Raw genomic sequence first — 16,739 nt, 5'->3', positions numbered from 1 at the left:
TTTTTGCCCTCAGCGATGACTGCCAGACAGTCCCAAACGATAACCCTACTGTTCAATGCTTGGCTGCTAACGTTAGATTGAAGTTTTCTTAGTGTTTTTTCGTTAGAGGGTAGCGACTAGACCTGCAATTATCGTATTTTAGTCCGCGAGATAAAGAAAATTACAGTTTTTAGTCAGCTGATGAATTGGCAGGATACACAGAAAACGTAAAATGTGAATTTAGCATGTACAAAATAATATAAGGACTCTGTCTCTTATTTATATAATAATGTATCTAAAGGTGGATTTATCCACTTATGTACAGTGTACACATGCGTTTATTATGGTTGAGATAGGCACAAATTATCCTCGCAGACAAAAATGAGGGCCTGGTTTTCATCATTAATCACGAGCGCTCCCTGCTGTTGTCCTTCCCATTGGATAACACACAACTAAATCACCAATCAATTAAAGCCGGCCAGGAATGATGGTGCGTTTGATAAAACATTTACATCCATGTAAGCAGCCTAATCATCAATACTGGTAACGAAAAATAACAATTAAAAAAGTCCCAGGCAGTCATTGAATGTTTCAATCCAAAGAAGTTTATATCCTTTCAGACCAATCTGAAATTAGTAAATATACGCATAATCTTGTTTTTATCAATATGAACAATTTACCCACTAATTGGGGCCATTTGAGATAATTCAGTATCTACATATAAACTGTAACGAACAATATACATAGTTATTCCCAAATCTCATACAGCTGTTATAAAGTCCAAAGCCTTTCCTTAATGTCATGTGTTTCTAGTTTTGCTCAGTTTGTACAAAGATACACGTACATTTAATTATATTTGAAGGAATTACTTTCTGCTCTTTTTATTATCTTTAGATAGCCTATTTTGTATATCTTTAATCTTTCACAACTGCATATCATTTTTAATGTAATTTATATCAAATGTTTACACATTCAAAGTCTAAATCTTGTAAGAATGAATACCTATGCCTTCCTGATTGCCTCATTGCAGCGCACGTAGAACATCTACAATATTCCGAGTTTATCAAGAGCCCGTCAATGCACCACTGACGTAGGAGCGTGTCTCCCTTTTTGCAGCACCATAGTACAGGCTTGGGGTGGCAGCATTTTCTTCCATTATAGCAACAAAGCAGAAACGTCATCCATTGCCACATTGCAATTTGGCAACAGGCCATGTGAGGACCATGTATTGAAGATGCTTCTCTTTCAGCACCTGAAGGCAGGTGACACGTTCCAGTATTAGGCTACTATATATTAGGCTAACGAACATGATCGGTCTGGTCCTTAGTCCAGGGAAATTAAATCACCCCGTGTAACGTTTCACTTCTTCAAGTTGGCAAGTAAAGTTCAATATACTGAATCGGCAATAAGTTATAATGTGGGAAATATATACGCCGAAACCCGAAAGGAGTTGAACATAATTGAGATCATTTCATAATAAATCAAAAGATCCACAAACACAACTCCTAAAGGAATATTTGTAATATATTATTATTTTACATATACATGTGGTTTAGTTTTAACTATGGCAGATAACATGAAAATCTATTTCTGTTTACTTTGGCGCCTCCTACGGCAGCCCAATTCCACCTGGCATAATGTATTTGTAATTACCTCCATCTAACACACGGCGTCGCTACAATTACACTAAAGCCACACACAGGAGACCAACATGTTAGAAAAATGTTTATTCTTATGCTGCCCAACATGTAAACTCATCCCACCAGCTCTTACAGACTAGTCCTAAATTCGACAGTAATACTTCCACAAGAAAAACTAATTCAAGCACGCCTCAGTGTAACACGACTGACACGAGATGATGTCATGCATTGCTGTGATGAATTTCACATTAAATGATGTATCCCTTGAGCTTTATTCTCAGTTTATGTGTACTCAGGAAAAGACAAAATAATAGTGTTTATATTTACAATTCTCGTGATTTTACAAAGGGAGATGTAAAATTGTAGATGAGCATAACACTGAGCAATAAAAAAAAAGGCACAGTAAGTTCTCCTCTGGTTTTCAGTGGCATTTTCAGCAGCTATAGTTTAGTAATGCTGAGTGGCTCCTAATTTGCGGTGAAATCCAAACAGTGTCAACTCTTAGAGCAGCAGCCTCCTCCTCTCAGTACCCGCCGTCTCTCTCCACACAGCCCACGCCCACTGCGTTGATGGGACATTTGCAGGAGCGGCCAGTAGGGGTTGCTAAGCAGAGGTGAGTGCAGCCCCCGTTGTTCACAGAACAGTAGTTTTGTCCTGGCGGAAGGAAAATATATACAAACTCTTATTAATGCGGGACATTCCAGGGCAATCGTATAAATCCTACGCCTCCATAGCAGGAAACAGTCTCCTCACTGTTTGTTGAACACATATACACACACTTAAAGGAAACACAAAGCAAACTCCAGATGTTGGAGGCCCCTCTCCCTTCACTCCACATTCCCTGGCTGTATGCATGCAGCCTTATCTAGTATAGCGGGTGAGACCTGGTGCTGCACCGTGATGTCATCCCTTCACTTAATGATGAATACTAGCTGCAGAAACCCTCCTGCTGCTTTAAGAACCTGCTGAGAACTCATGTTCAGAGGTCTTTACAGAGGTTACAGAGGTCACAGAGGTCACACAACTGTGATGATTTGTCCTGAAGAGTGAAGGCAATGGATAATAACCATGACTCAAAAGGTAGCCCCCATATGTACAAGGGTCAAGTTATTTCTAGGAACAGTTATTCAGAGTGAGTGGGAGTTTTTTCACCCCAAACTCTAGGTAAAACAAATTAAAATCAATAGTTTTTTTAAACTACAAAAGCAAATGTTTTTCAAAAATAATTCATAAGGATGTATGTATGGCCCTGTTGTACGCTCCAAAACAGTGGAGACTCAGTTAGTATACTCTAGTAGTGCAACTTTGACATACTTGTGCTTTCCTCAGTTTTACTATTCTATGCTACTAAATATTAGAGGGAAATCTTATACTTTTTAAATTTCTTTGACACTTTGATAGTACTTTACTACATATAATCTCAGTAGTATACAAAGTATTTTGAAAAAGATCTCCATCTTGATGAACTTCAAAATTCAAATGCTCTTACATGTATTCATATTTAAACAAACGTAGGTATATTCATTATTGATTGAAGTACATTTTGCTGATAATACTTGTGTACTTTTTACGTTTGTAACATTTAAATTGAGAAATTTTATTTGTCATTGGTGTATTTTCAACTTTTGCCTAAGCATGATCTGAGTAGGTCATCCACCACTGATCTCTGGTATTTTACCTGCCGGACACTGGGCGTAGGCTGTGGCGATCCCATATATCTTCGTCTTCTTCTGAGGCTGGTACATGTCGGACTCCTTGCCAGCATGGCGGTCCACGGCAACCACGGCATCCCTGTTGAAACCACAACCAGAGTTAAGCAACGCAGGACTATCCCAGATTGAGTAATGTTCGCATGCTGCCTCACTGCGTTTTGTATAAAAGTCTGTCAAGAATGAGTAAGGGTTAGGGTAGCCTTCTCAGACATAACTGACATAGTTTTCTCTGTGTGTGTGTGTGTGTGTGTGTGTGTGTATTTGCGCCCCCCCTCCTCGACCTTCTCCAGCTAGGCTACAGCCCTGGCAAGATCAGAGGGAGGCCCTGGGCAGGTCACTGGTAGAGGCTGAGAAATTGCAAGCAGCTGCCACTTTTTAGGATGCTTCCTCACCCCACATACACACACTAACAAAATAGACACCCCAACCCCCGCATTTTTTACAACAGCTAACATACAGAATCAGCTACATGGGAAAAAAGATCCACAGTCTTCACATCGGTCTGGAAGAACATCAAGGGCCAGTGCTTGAAGTGTGGGGAGCTTTTTGACCTCTGACCCACCCTGTCCTTCTTCAACAGATCTGCGTTCTTACATTGCACAAAGGCTGCATTATAAACATCAATGCTCTAAACTACAATTTGAAACTATACAAATAATATTAAGGTATAAAAGAACTGCATTAACACCATTTATTTTACAACTTCAGTTGAGATAAATACATTTGAGATGAATGATACTAATTATAATCACCAAAGAATGTGTAAAGGAACTTCATTATTGAACAACTTGATGCTATTGTATCTTTTCTTGAGTACATTTTGAATGCAGGACTCTAACTTATAAAGGAGTATCTCTACTGACTTATCTCTACTGACTTAAGTAAACCATCTACAGTAAGTTCTTCTTCCACAACTGCTTACATACTAAATGTTTTAATTAGAAAGAAAGCTCAAAAATAGAAAAAGTCCAACCTCCGCCAGTCAGTGTAGTAGATGTTCTTCCCAAAAGACGTGATTCCGAAAGGGTACTGAAGCCCCTCTATAACCTTTCTGCGGTCACCGTGGCTGGGATGCGTGCACTCCAGCTTATGTGTGCCTGCCGGTGAGAGATTATATGAATGACTGATGATCACAAGGCAGACATCAATTCATAGGTGAGTCATCTGTCTGAAATCTACATTACCTGCATCTGCCCAACAAAGCAGCGAGCTCTGAGAGTCGTAAGTCAAGCCGTTGGGCAGGCTGAGGTCGTCTTTAACCAGAACCCTTCGGTTGGATCCATCCATGTGAGAGGTCTCGATCTTTGGGGCTTCGCGGTTCCAGTCTGCCCAGTACAGATTTCTGTAAGGACAGGTGTGGAGTCAGTTCACTCTCAAACTCAACAGGTTTTAGGATCAGATCTTTTAGATAGAGCTAGCACCCAATGAGTATCAAGAAATTATAATGTTTGATTAATGTGTTAATATTCACTCCAACTATTATGGCTATCCTAATATGAATTTACAAAGATTTAAACATTGTTTAACATTTTGAGAGACATTATTTCTTATCAGGAGTTAGATGTGAAGAACAAAACCGCTAATTTATCTGTCCTTTCAAATTTCAATATAAGACTACAACCAACAGCTGTTTAGCTTTGTTTAGAATGAGAACCAGAAGCAATTCTCTATTTAAAATTAACAAAAGCCATTTACCAGCACGTCTTAAGCTCACTAAATACTATATCTAGATTTTTGGATCTGTGAAAAAAGTGCTGTTTAAAAAAGTGTATTCCTTTAAATTAACAAATCATAACATATACATCATATTAACAGTTCCTTAGCGATGTGTAGTTCTCTAGCAGTATGTAAAAGAAACAAACTAGTAAAGCGTAAATGTTGTTATGTGAAACAATACGCACCCATTGGGAGGGTCTGTTACAATAGCCCGAGGGTTGACCAGATCAGTGTCTATAATGACGCGACGCTGAGATCCGTCCAGAGAGGCCACCTCGATGTGGTCCTTCACAGAGTCTGTCCAGAACATAGTCCGGCTCAAGTGGTCGATGGCGATCCCCTCTGGGCTGTCCAGATCTGTTGGGAGGATATATCAGTTGTTTTGTTAAACAATACAGTGCTGCGATACACAAAATGGATGAATGAAAGAGTGAAGTATAACAGTTACCTGATGTAATGACCGCAGTGGGCTCTCCCGCCTGGATGCTGGCCTTGCTGATGGAGGGAGATGTGATTTCAGTCCAGTAGACCATTTTCTCCACACAGTCATAGGCCACACCAATGATTACCTTCTCCTGTGGAGGGGTCAGCAACCAACAATCATTGAAGTGCACTTTTGTTCAAACAAGAGTGGTCGGAGATAAAAACACGGAGCAGATGTGTGTTTTTAGACATTAACGTCTAGACATTAATCCAAACAAATAGAGCCCCACACTGAGCTTGAGCAACTCCAGTCCAGCTGCTTTGAAAATCAGCGTATTCCAAAGATGTCAGACCGATGGTAGTAATTAGTGTGAATGTCACCATGTGCCTCCAATAAAGTGTGAGCATTGAATGCATGAAGCAGATGGGGAAATGGCTGGCGGTTGAAAGCAACTGTTATTACCAGCAAGGCTGAGCTACAAATGAGAAATCCAAACATACTTCAGCTTTTTTTCCTAGTATTCTATGAATGATCACACAAAAAAATTCAGTTGGACATTAAGATGAACTTTTTCTGCATTGTTAAATTCATGTCTTTATTGAGGAAGTTTACTTCTAGGATTATATCAGCATTTCCCTGTCATGAACAGCCATAAAGCCAGCAAGATATTACATTTCATGATGGGGGATAAGACACATTCCCCAAAGATCATTTCATAAACAGAAAAGCCTCCAGAAATGTCTCAGATAAGTGTAGGTAAAACTGATTGTAGACCTGTCAAACCATATCATTTCATCACTTACATTTCTTTGGAATCATGCTCTCTGTAAGAGTTTATTTGGAGAAACTTACAGGGAGGTGGAGGACAGCCTTGCCAGCGTCCTTTTTCATTTCATAACCTTCCAGCGGGACGTGCTCGATCCTGCCGCTCTGGGCATACAACAGGTGTGTCCCTGGAGGCAGGGGGTGGACATCGGGTCGAGGGGTGGGTCCAACAGGTGCGGGCACACCACCGTGGTCGATGCCTATCGGAGACAAACACTGGAAATCAGAGGTGCTGTAGACGGGGGACTTATCTCAAGTCAATTTAGCAACAGAAAGTCTCCTGATAAACAAAACCCCCTTCCATTTCTCAGTATATTTTTGTAGAGCTTGTTTAAAGCTCCTTATAAATAATGCATGTTTGGTCTTTTAAAAGTTAATGTGTAAATCTCTGCCACTAGTTGTCTCATGGAAGTTATTGTTTTTACCACCATTATTTTTAAATTAGAGTGTTAGGTAAAAATGTGAATAAAAACATTAGTTTCTTGCAGATAAAACAGCCCCGACAGTGAACAAATGAGACTGTTACCTCTATTAAAATGTTGATAATCGTTAGGGAATATTTGGGAGCTTGTTGTTTTTATACATTTTATTGGGAGACACTTTGGTTAAAGGCATGAGATTTACTCACACATTGGTCTGCTTCCTGGCCCAGAGCGAGTCCCGAGGACCTCTTGCCCGTTTCGCTCCACACACCAGCAGTATCCCGTGCTGCCGTGGCACTGCATGGGTTCATAAGAACCGTTCTCGTCGCAGGAAGGGATGTACTGTCCAACGGCAGGTCGGGGGCCCCGTGGACCAAACTCAGTGGAACCCAGCAGACTGTCTCTGTGGGTCTCACATTGTGTTTTTGTCTTCTCTGTAGAGGAAAATAAGAGCCAAAGTGAATGCCCTACAACAATGCCAAAGACTTCTACATGAGCTCATTCATTTCTCATTTTGTCCCCCGTTTTAAATTCAGCAACACAAATCCCTTGTAATACATTACAAATAACTTGGCTGTTCAGAAGAAAATGAAAACCAGGTCCCAGCCAGCTGGCACCAATATGCTTGGTGAGGAGTTCATTTCCAAACACAACTCTTGCCCACATGGGAGGGTTAAACAATGCAGCGAATGAAAATGATCCTCTATTATTGAGTCTGCAACAGAATAAAGAAAAACTAACAAAAAAGTTCAAACTCCCATGACACATTTTCTAAATACACTTGCAGCCGCAAAGGATAGAGTTACTACAGTGGACAGAAAACAAGTCCCCTGACATCGCTGTAATGTGTAAATAAGATGTCGGGTCTGCCTGTCAAAAAGTGAAGTGGCATTCCATAAAACTTACCTTGGGAGCAGTAGAAGCCGTCGCCATAGTAACCCGGCCTGCACTGGCAGGTAAATGATCCTTCGGTGTTATAACACACAGCGTCTTGATGGCACGTGCCAGACCGGCACTCATCTATGTCTTTAGGAAGAAGAGAAGAGAAGAGGGTGAGTAGAGAGAGAAAGAGAGAGAAGAATCAACCGTAGAGGCTAAAATATTTTCCGCATGTCTGATTTGTCGCGTCCTTTTATGGTCAGGGATCTCCAGCATGATCTGGGTCAGCAACAACATCAAGCTAAAGCATGGAAAGAATGGAAACTATTAATGAATGCCAGCCAAAAAAAACTACAGGCGGACTCAGGATCTCCATCTGCTTTTTATGTATCACTGCTCAATCGCTGCACATGTACTTTGTAAGCAATCTCACCTCCCCCGTCCTGAGCAGATGGTCTAACAATTACAGTCGTAAAGCCCATGTAATGGATTTCAAAGATGTACTTCTTGTGCAACAGGCCCCTTGTGTTGATTTTCAATTTAGCCTGTTGACTAGAAATACTTCACACTACTGCCAATTACTGCTAAAATCACATCTCTTACTTACACAATATCCTTGTCAGTTTGTGTTGTTCCTTCCTCTAAGATGACTTTGTGACAACATCACTCATGAATGCTGTTTTGCAGCAAACAATCTCATCTCAGATTTGACATTATCCTTGCAGACACCAACATGTTTAAAGTTGGAGTGTGTCACAGGTATCATAATAAAACGTTAACGTTGAATCAGATTCTGTTAGTAATCAAATGACAACATGTACATTTAAATTATTCAAACTTGAATATCATAACATCAACCAATTAGTAATGTGATGCAATCTTAAATCTGCATAGTTTAAATGGCTACAATAATGAATTACTTGTCAGTTAAAGTATGCAAAACCACTGATACAGTCCAGTCCAATAATCTAATGTTATGGTAGTAAACGCTCTAGCTACATTCTAAAATTAATTAGTTTTGATATACTATGAGCACTGTGTTTTACTGTGTTAGAATTAGAGGCAAAAACAACTCAGTGTTGTATATTATGTAACCTTTGAATGAGTTGACCTATAAACTGAAAGCAGTTTATTCCTGTGATCATTCTTCAGCAAAAGCACATAGTCAGTGTCTCTATTCGTACCTTGGCAGACTTTGCCATCGCCAATGAACCCTGGGAGGCAGGAGCAGATGTAGGACGAGCCTCCAGTGTAGCTGCACTGAGCGCGCTCAGGGATGTCACAGGTGTGGGTGCCTTCGTCACAGGCGTCCCTAGGTCGATCAGCCCCTGAGGAGAAGAAAAAGAGGATGAAGAAAATGTACTGTTGATTAAATGTTGGGGGGGATAAGAATAAGAGAGTTCAATCAGAAGATTGATACTGCTCTCGATATCTGTTATATGCTGCCGCTGCAACCAGCAGCAACCTAGTTTAGCTTAGCATAACAGGATGACTGGAAACAAAGGGGAAAAAACATTTATTTGGAATAAACAAGCAAGATACTATACGTGAATTAGTGCGCTTCAGAGGTGCTGGAAGGCAAATGTGTTACCTTTGGACTGAGCCAGGTTACCCGTTTCCACTGTTTCTATTCTTTAGGCCAAGCTGAGCTAACTGGCCGTAGCTTAATCATCTTCAACCAAAAACGCAATATAAACTAGGCTTGGCTAGACTATATGGCCAAACTGGAGACAATGTTGATAATATGTTTTAAGTGAGCAACTCGGTAGCTTTAGAATACAGCGGAGCCTACAATGTGTTGTTTGTTGGGTGGATTCGGAATAACTTTATCTAGATTAAATTATAATATGAATTATATTATGCTACTGCACCAATCAGTAAAATGCGTTAGTGGTTATTTATGTATAGTAAGTTTGTTTTATCTAGCTTACCCTGATATCTTAGTGCAATTTATTACAATTCATGCCTGAACCTGTTAATCCTTCTGGAATATCTAAGTGTACTTGGGAAGACTTACCAATGCAGGTCTGCCCATCATTGGCAAACTGATAACCATCTTCACATTCACAGCGGAAGGTCCCGGGCTGGTTGTTGCAGATAGCGTGGGAGCCACAGATCTGAGGATTGTCTGTGCACTCATCAATGTCTGATAAAGAGAAGAGTCGATTATCATATGCCAATAGCTGTCACATTAGGTCCATGTTTAACTTTGAGGCTCTGAAGTCTGGATTTGTCAAATCAGTGTCCTTCATTATCAGATGGAGATCAGAGAAGAGAGCTTGATTAGGTTTCTTAATTACACACGTTTCAAGATAGCATCTGTCTGAGTTACTTCCTTCCTCTCTCTACTGTATGTGCCTCAGAGTTCTTCCTGTCTGGTATCGAATGCAAGAGTCTCAAGGTTGTATAGAGAATGGACTAGGGATGAGGACCACAGTTTATATGTCAACCTGGTCCGGGAGTATGTGAGACTTTGTTTACCATGTGGGACCCCTCTGCTAATTGGTAAGATTGCCCAGTTCCCCCGGAAGGAAGGCTTTATAATGTCTGGGTTAATTAAATGAAGGCTCTAAACAGATGTGGAAACTGTTTGATTTACTTGAAAGCAGAACATTCATGAGTGATGAAAATCTTTATTGCCACACACATTGGAAACTTTTTGAGTTAAATCACATATTATTCTTACCATAGCATGTGCGGCCGTCCCCGTTGAAGCCAGTCGCACACTGGCAAGTGAACTGAGTTTCTTGTCCAGGCCGACACACAGCGTTGGTGTCACAGCCGTGTCTTCCAGTGAAACACGGGTTCTCCTCTGGCTCCCCTCCTGAGAGTAAAAAAGCCTTATTTAGGACAATGTTACCACTATAATATTAATACATGTGATTCCATGAGAAGAATAACACTGATTTCACCATTCAGAAATAGCCATAACTTTTAGTAGAAGTGGAGGATGTTGTACTCCAGGAAGGAAGTGTGCGCGGACTAAAACAGGAAGACAAAAATAATCCCCATGACCTCACCATTGATATCACCGATCTTGTTGCTCATAGCGAACCGGATGAGTTCATTATTAGCATCGTACAAGACAAAGACTTGGTCCACGCTGAGCATCTGAGTGGGTTTCATGTCTTTCAAAGACTCTCCATACTGGCAGCTCTGGAAGGTGATGGTCTGACGCCACTGGTAGGACCTGGTTTCAGTGGAGCCATCGGGAAAGCTCACTACATAGTCCCGGGTGGAGGATGAAGTGATCACTGGAAGGCAGGATAAGCAAGAAATTAGTCAATTATTTCTTAGTCTTCTTTAAAAGGGATAGTTTGGATTGTTTGAAGTGGGGGTTGTGAAGTACCCAGCATACCCCCAGCTTGGAGCAACAGATGCAGTAACAGGCACAGAAGCCTAATAATGTACTTCTGAGGAAAGGGGCAGCAGTGAAACGTTTTTTTAGCCAACAGAAAAAAAGGGACAAATTATTATAATACAAATATTCTCAGCCCCCGTTTTTGTGTGTGTTATTGTGTGACTGGTGAATCCAAACTAACCAGAATCACATTATAACACTGATTGAGGCTGCAGTTTACCAGCAACTTCAATGACCTAGAAAGCCAAATGACTATGTCCGGGGGCTTTGAAGAGAGCATTGATAATAGCTTTAGTGTAATATTAAAAGGGATGTCTGGAGGGAAGGTAAAGCAGTGAAAATATTCTGAATTCAGTGTACACTTAAAATGATACTGATTATTTTAGGTGGGACTTGTTTTTAAGTGGCTGACATACGTTTTGCTGCTTCCCCCTATCCACAGCAGTCCCCATACTCCAGTATCTTCTCAAACAGAGAGCAAGCTGCTCACCATCTGCTTTAGTTAATACAATGAATATTTATAAATACCCAACATAACCCCACTTCAAAACATTACCTTTATTGGTTAAGCTATAGTTACAAAAGCAGAAAAAATGTTATTTTTTATAAATGAAGAGATTTGGTCATGTGAGAAAAACAGGAGAAACAAGGCAGTGACATCTTCACGAGAACAAAGTGAGTCTCTGTTTAAGCTGTTCCTCACAGTTGTTGCCGTACTGGTAGATCTCAGAGTAAGGGTCGATCCGCACGGTGGCGCCACGAGGCACCTCAGGGACCCGGCCCTCCAGGGTGGTGCTCACTGCCAGGTGGTCGTGCTCATCGATGCCTTTGAACTCCTGCCTGATGGTCAACTTCTCATTCCCTGGCAGAAAGGTCACCTCAGCCTGCCGTACAAACTTCCCCCCTACAGAGGACAGAGAAGAGGTTAACTTTAAGACCCTGGCCCTGGATGAAATTTGGCTCACCGCCTTCTGACTCGGCTGAAGTAATGTGAGGGGAATTCAGCTGGACAGCATGAGTGGAAATGCAGCTGTATGGCAAGTTGCTTGTAACAGCGCACACATTTGTTTACAGAAATGTCCTCATTTTCTAACCAAGTGAAGCATGAGAGAATCACATGAAAAGCTTGAAGTTGTCACATTATCACATATTGTTAAAGCAGTTGTAGAAACAGGTACTTCACCTATGATACTGAAGCCATTCCTAAAGCCAGGCTGCTCCAGAGCAAATGCCCACCCAATGACTCCACCAAGGGCCGACAGGGGCTGCAGAGAGGGCCCAATGGTGCTAGGGATGTCACTGATGGCCACATAAGAACGGCCGTCATTTACCACAACGTAGGAGTGGAGATCATTGCTGGTGAACTCCACTGGGGAAGGAGAGTTGCCCACATGCACTTTTCCATGCACTTTACCATTCATCCTCTGTGGCTTTCCTGCAAAAACAAAGCAAAACCTTCAAAGTTGGTCCCAGAAAGGAGCAAACAACCACACGAGCTGAACACATAGATTTGAACAACTCCTTTCAAGAGTAGCGTAATGGACAAACAGCCACAATAATCACATTGTTCTTGTAAGTTAGGCATGTTCATGAGCTTCAGGCTAAAACAAATGTGTTATCCTCTCCATTTCCTTGAAGCAGTAGTAGATTATAAAAAGAACGCACTGTTTGAATCTTTTATCAAAATGAGATTTGGCCATAGTCTTACCCTCTGCCACACATTCTATCCCATTGCCATAGAAGCCAGGTCTGCAGTTGCAACAGTATCCACCCAAGTAGTCTTTGCAGTCAGAAAACTGGGAACACTTTCTATTGTTCGCACATGTGTCAAGGTCGTATGAGAACACTGAAAACATAAAAAAGATTGATACAAATAAACAAAGAACAGATACTTGATCAAATAATATATAATTGTGCACCAATGAAAGAAGCATTTGAGTTCTTCTCCTTTTGACCCACCATCTACATTTATATCTGTGTCGTCCACCACTAAGCCTTCTGGGTTACCAGGTTGAAGTGGCTGGTACTGAACTGGGTGGACTTCTCGGTCCTGCTCTTGCTGCCCAGTAGTATACACAGTCTTCCTTGCATGATCGGCCTCAGAGGGCCCCTGTGGAGCAGCTTCGACGGGCAGGTCAGTGACCTCACCTGGAGCCACGTTGGTAAAATAGGGAGACGTTCCAATCTCATACACCCATACACCGCGCAGGCCAGAGTTGGTCTCTCTATAAAAAAGGTGAAAACAGACTTTTACAACTTCAACTTTGGCCCAGAGGGGAAGCTTGTCGAGATGTAGGCCCTTAGAAAAAATGTAGTAAATGAATAGATCAAGTGACTACTTAGTGAACTAATCATCAGTTGGGTCATTGACATCAAGGCACCAGGAAATGGTAATTACTGTGCTGACAGCATTTGGTTGGCTTACTCTGCTAAAGCGCGGATGGATGCTTCATCATCAGTGGTGGTGCGGTAGTATGGCCCCTGACTGGAAAACACAAAACCCCGGACCAAACCCTTATTGAAACCAGCATGCATGACCACACTGCTGCCTTGTACAGGCGTGGACAAAATCGGCATCCCATCCCTTGCATAGAGGATGATAGCGTACGATGCCGTTTCCAGGGATGCAATAACCAGCTGGAAGGTGTTTCTCTGTGTAATAAAAAATGTTTAAGAAAATGTAAATGACAATTTAAACCACATAGATCAAACACTTACATATCCATGTGATGCTCACCCTCTTCTCAATGCCATCTCCTCTGCTTGGAGGTTCATGGGTGGCGACATTGACCCAGGTGACGACCACAGCATTGGTGGGCCAGACTTCATCATCCTCAGGGAAGGCTCCGTTGATGTATTGGGCTGCTCTGGTCAGTACATCAGGACTGGAGTCTTGGCGGAAGTAAACCTTTCCCACACCATCACTTGTGTCAAGGTCTCCGAGCAGAGCTGCAATCGTGCCGAACTTTGGCGGCATTTTGTCAAGATATGTCGACTCGCCTGTTGGCTCTGCTGTGGCAACAAAACCATTGGTGTTGATCTGAAATCAAAAGCTCGAGTTGGTAATGGGGTTAACAAGAAATTAGATGCATGTTACACCATATGGCTGTTTTTGTTTTTGTTTTTTTGAGTCATTATGATAACACATGAAGAACTGTAACAGCAGAGGTAAAGCCAGTCCAGTCTGACCCACTTTGATCTTTATTCCACACTCATTAGACTAATGATCCGAGTCAGCTGCCATGTCCTACTAATGTACAAACAAAATGCCATTTAACACAGGTTTCACACACTAGGGGTTTAACATGAACACATGCAGGGCTTGTAAAAGAAATTCTAAAATGTCAAAAACACACACAGAGACTCTGCACATGAGGCTGCTTCACTTCCTGACCCGGGGAAAACAAGAGCACTATTCCAAGCACAGTTTCCTGTCCTTGCCCCTGTCGAGCAGCCCCAGAGAGCACACAGATTGCGCACTAATCTTCATTACAGAAACTTCCTGTCAAAATGTGAGATAGAGCTGGGAAAGTGATCAGTAAGTCTGATCTTGCAGATGTAGTGAAGAGAGAGATCTTTAAGGTTAGTAAAGGGCTTTGTAGGTTATGAATCACACTAAGGAGGAGACGATAAAGGAGACCTCCTAATGATTAGAAGAATGTTTTTGTCTATAACCATGTGAAACACATTACTGTTCCCCTGCAGGGCACAGACAGTTCAGGGTTGACTGTCTCGTTAAAAACTAAAATCTTCGGGGAAGCCTGACTGCAGTAGAGAAATATGTTTGTGGTGAGTGATGTAGGGATAACTTGTCAGTAGTCAGCAGCAAGGAAACCCCCGGACTCATAGGTGCAAAAAGAAATGTAATATTTACTCCCAACACAGGTTAATGTGTTAACCACAACTTTGTTTGCCTCTGCACACCTCCTCTAATAGATCTTCCCCTTAAAATAAAAAAATAAAAAAAGGTGGTAACAAAAAGCTACCGCCTTTATATATAAATACTCTCTGATGGCAGATATCTACTAGCCGCACAATAAAGGGCTGTTTGTCAGTTCAATACAATGGTGCAGCTTTCATCTAAATCTAGCTATTTTTAGCGTTATTTAAAAGCATCACAGGGTAATGCAAACAGTAAAGACACAAAGTCTAATAATGTTGTTATGTTAGTAGCCCACTACCGTTTCCTCACTGTCTGTTATCTAAACATTTTAAACATTTATTCGGTTAATAAAAAAGCATCCCTTACTGACCTCAGTTATAGAACATAGACTCATCCGTATATGTGTTGGGGTTAGATTACAAAATAAGTACTTTATGTCAACAATACAATTATGAGTTTAGGGAAAACTGCAAGAATGTGTAGACACATGCATTCCACGAGATTTAGCAGCCATTGAGATTAGTCAATCAATATTTATAAAAATCCAGAGCATACTCTGCCCCAGATATACTTTGCAACTTCCAGGTATTGTTTTAGGATGTTACTACCGGCCCTTTTTTCCGTATAACTGTTAGGGTGTGCGCAATTGCGCGAGATCGTTGGACAATCCCCCCTGACCAATTAATCCTACGCGTTTGTAGTAAAATGGCAATGCGTATCCATGTATGAGTAACTTACAAAAATGCTGTCGAAAGTGCCATCATAAAACAAAACTGGCTTGTCCAGTGGAAGTCGGTGCGTCTTGTCATTCCCCGCTTCCAGTAACTGGTCCCTTGCGCTCGGGCCGTGATGAAAAAACTCTCCCTGCGTTACGCTCTCCACCGTCACAACAAGTCCGAGAAAACTCGCATAGACGAGCCATCTTTGCTCCTGCCAACCCATGGTTCCTTGTTTCAGGAGCAGTTAAGTCCTGTGGTTTGTCCAAGTCAGGTTAGTGGAGAGTGAGTGGCGCAAGAGCTCCACTAAAGAAAGTTGGAGAAACGTGGGGCGGGGTTGAGAGGGGGCGAGCTGAAAACTTGCTTTCACCAACATTGGAGAGAGACATGAGAGGTATAGCCTATACTTTCCTTGTCATGTTGTCAATTAAACAAATTCCTGAAGGGACGTAATGACGGAAGACTGACATGCTCTGGGTCAGTTTATTGGCGCAGTTATCTAGACATCTGCAGTGATCATTGGGCCAGCCCAACTGTGAAAACACAAACACTAAAGGGTTGGTTGAGGACAGAAGTAGCCACTGAGGTCAGTTTCACATCACATCCATTGATTTAAACTCACTCATTGTTCCAGTATTGCCAATACAGTAGGCAGCCCACGTTTTGATGATAAGGTACTATAACACAGGGGCCACTGTCTGTGTGGGAGGTATACAGAGGGACAACACTGGACTGTATTAGCAGATTTGGATACAGGCCAAGGGCCCATCAGAGCATGGACCAGTTACCAGCAACAGAGCCCCATGGCCGGTTTGATTGAAACATTATGTAAAAGGACAAGATCACAGAGCAGTGTACCATACACTAATCATCTGAAGGAATCCCGCTGCGGCTATCAGACTCCCCTCCAGCTGGGATAATGAGGGGCATGCTGGTAATATGGTTCAACTTGGGGATGCTTCTGCCCTCCTATCGCTTGGTCAGTCATCCATCCAACACTTTGGTCCAATTATCTGAGCAACTGTTGGCCACATTGCCATGACATTTTAACATGGGTATTCACGGTCCCCAGGAGTCCTAATGATTTTGTGTGACCTCTGACCTCTTTGTTTGGAGTGGAAAATGAAGTTCATCCACACTCTGGTCCATAAAAACGTGCTTTGAAAAAGAAAACAAGACAAT

The 16,739-nt window shown here is 41.8% G+C and overlaps 1 protein-coding gene across 1 annotated transcript; it reads right to left on the bottom strand.

Annotated features, from left to right (window-relative positions):
• Positions 1-1,691: 1,691 nt before the first annotated feature.
• Positions 1,692-15,894, bottom strand: nid1a (nidogen 1a). The gene is made up of 20 exons (XM_034100551.2): positions 15,580-15,894; positions 13,696-13,998; positions 13,384-13,610; positions 12,918-13,183; positions 12,667-12,804; positions 12,142-12,393; positions 11,662-11,862; positions 10,618-10,851; positions 10,284-10,421; positions 9,615-9,743; positions 8,782-8,925; positions 7,625-7,744; positions 6,925-7,152; positions 6,324-6,496; positions 5,496-5,622; positions 5,233-5,404; positions 4,516-4,673; positions 4,305-4,428; positions 3,298-3,410; positions 1,692-2,273 (listed from the first exon to the last, which is right to left on the bottom strand). Exons 1-20 carry the CDS (start codon positions 15,781-15,783, stop codon positions 2,143-2,145), a joined length of 3,582 nt encoding a protein of 1,193 aa, XP_033956442.1. The 5' UTR covers positions 15,784-15,894; the 3' UTR covers positions 1,692-2,142.
• Between the last annotated feature and the right edge of the window lie 845 nt (positions 15,895-16,739).

The sequence above is a fragment of the Pseudochaenichthys georgianus genome, chromosome 15, assembly GCF_902827115.2.
Source record: "Pseudochaenichthys georgianus chromosome 15, fPseGeo1.2, whole genome shotgun sequence".
Taxonomy (NCBI): Eukaryota; Metazoa; Chordata; class Actinopteri; order Perciformes; family Channichthyidae; genus Pseudochaenichthys; species Pseudochaenichthys georgianus.
This window is presented reverse-complemented; position numbering and strand designations above follow the sequence as displayed.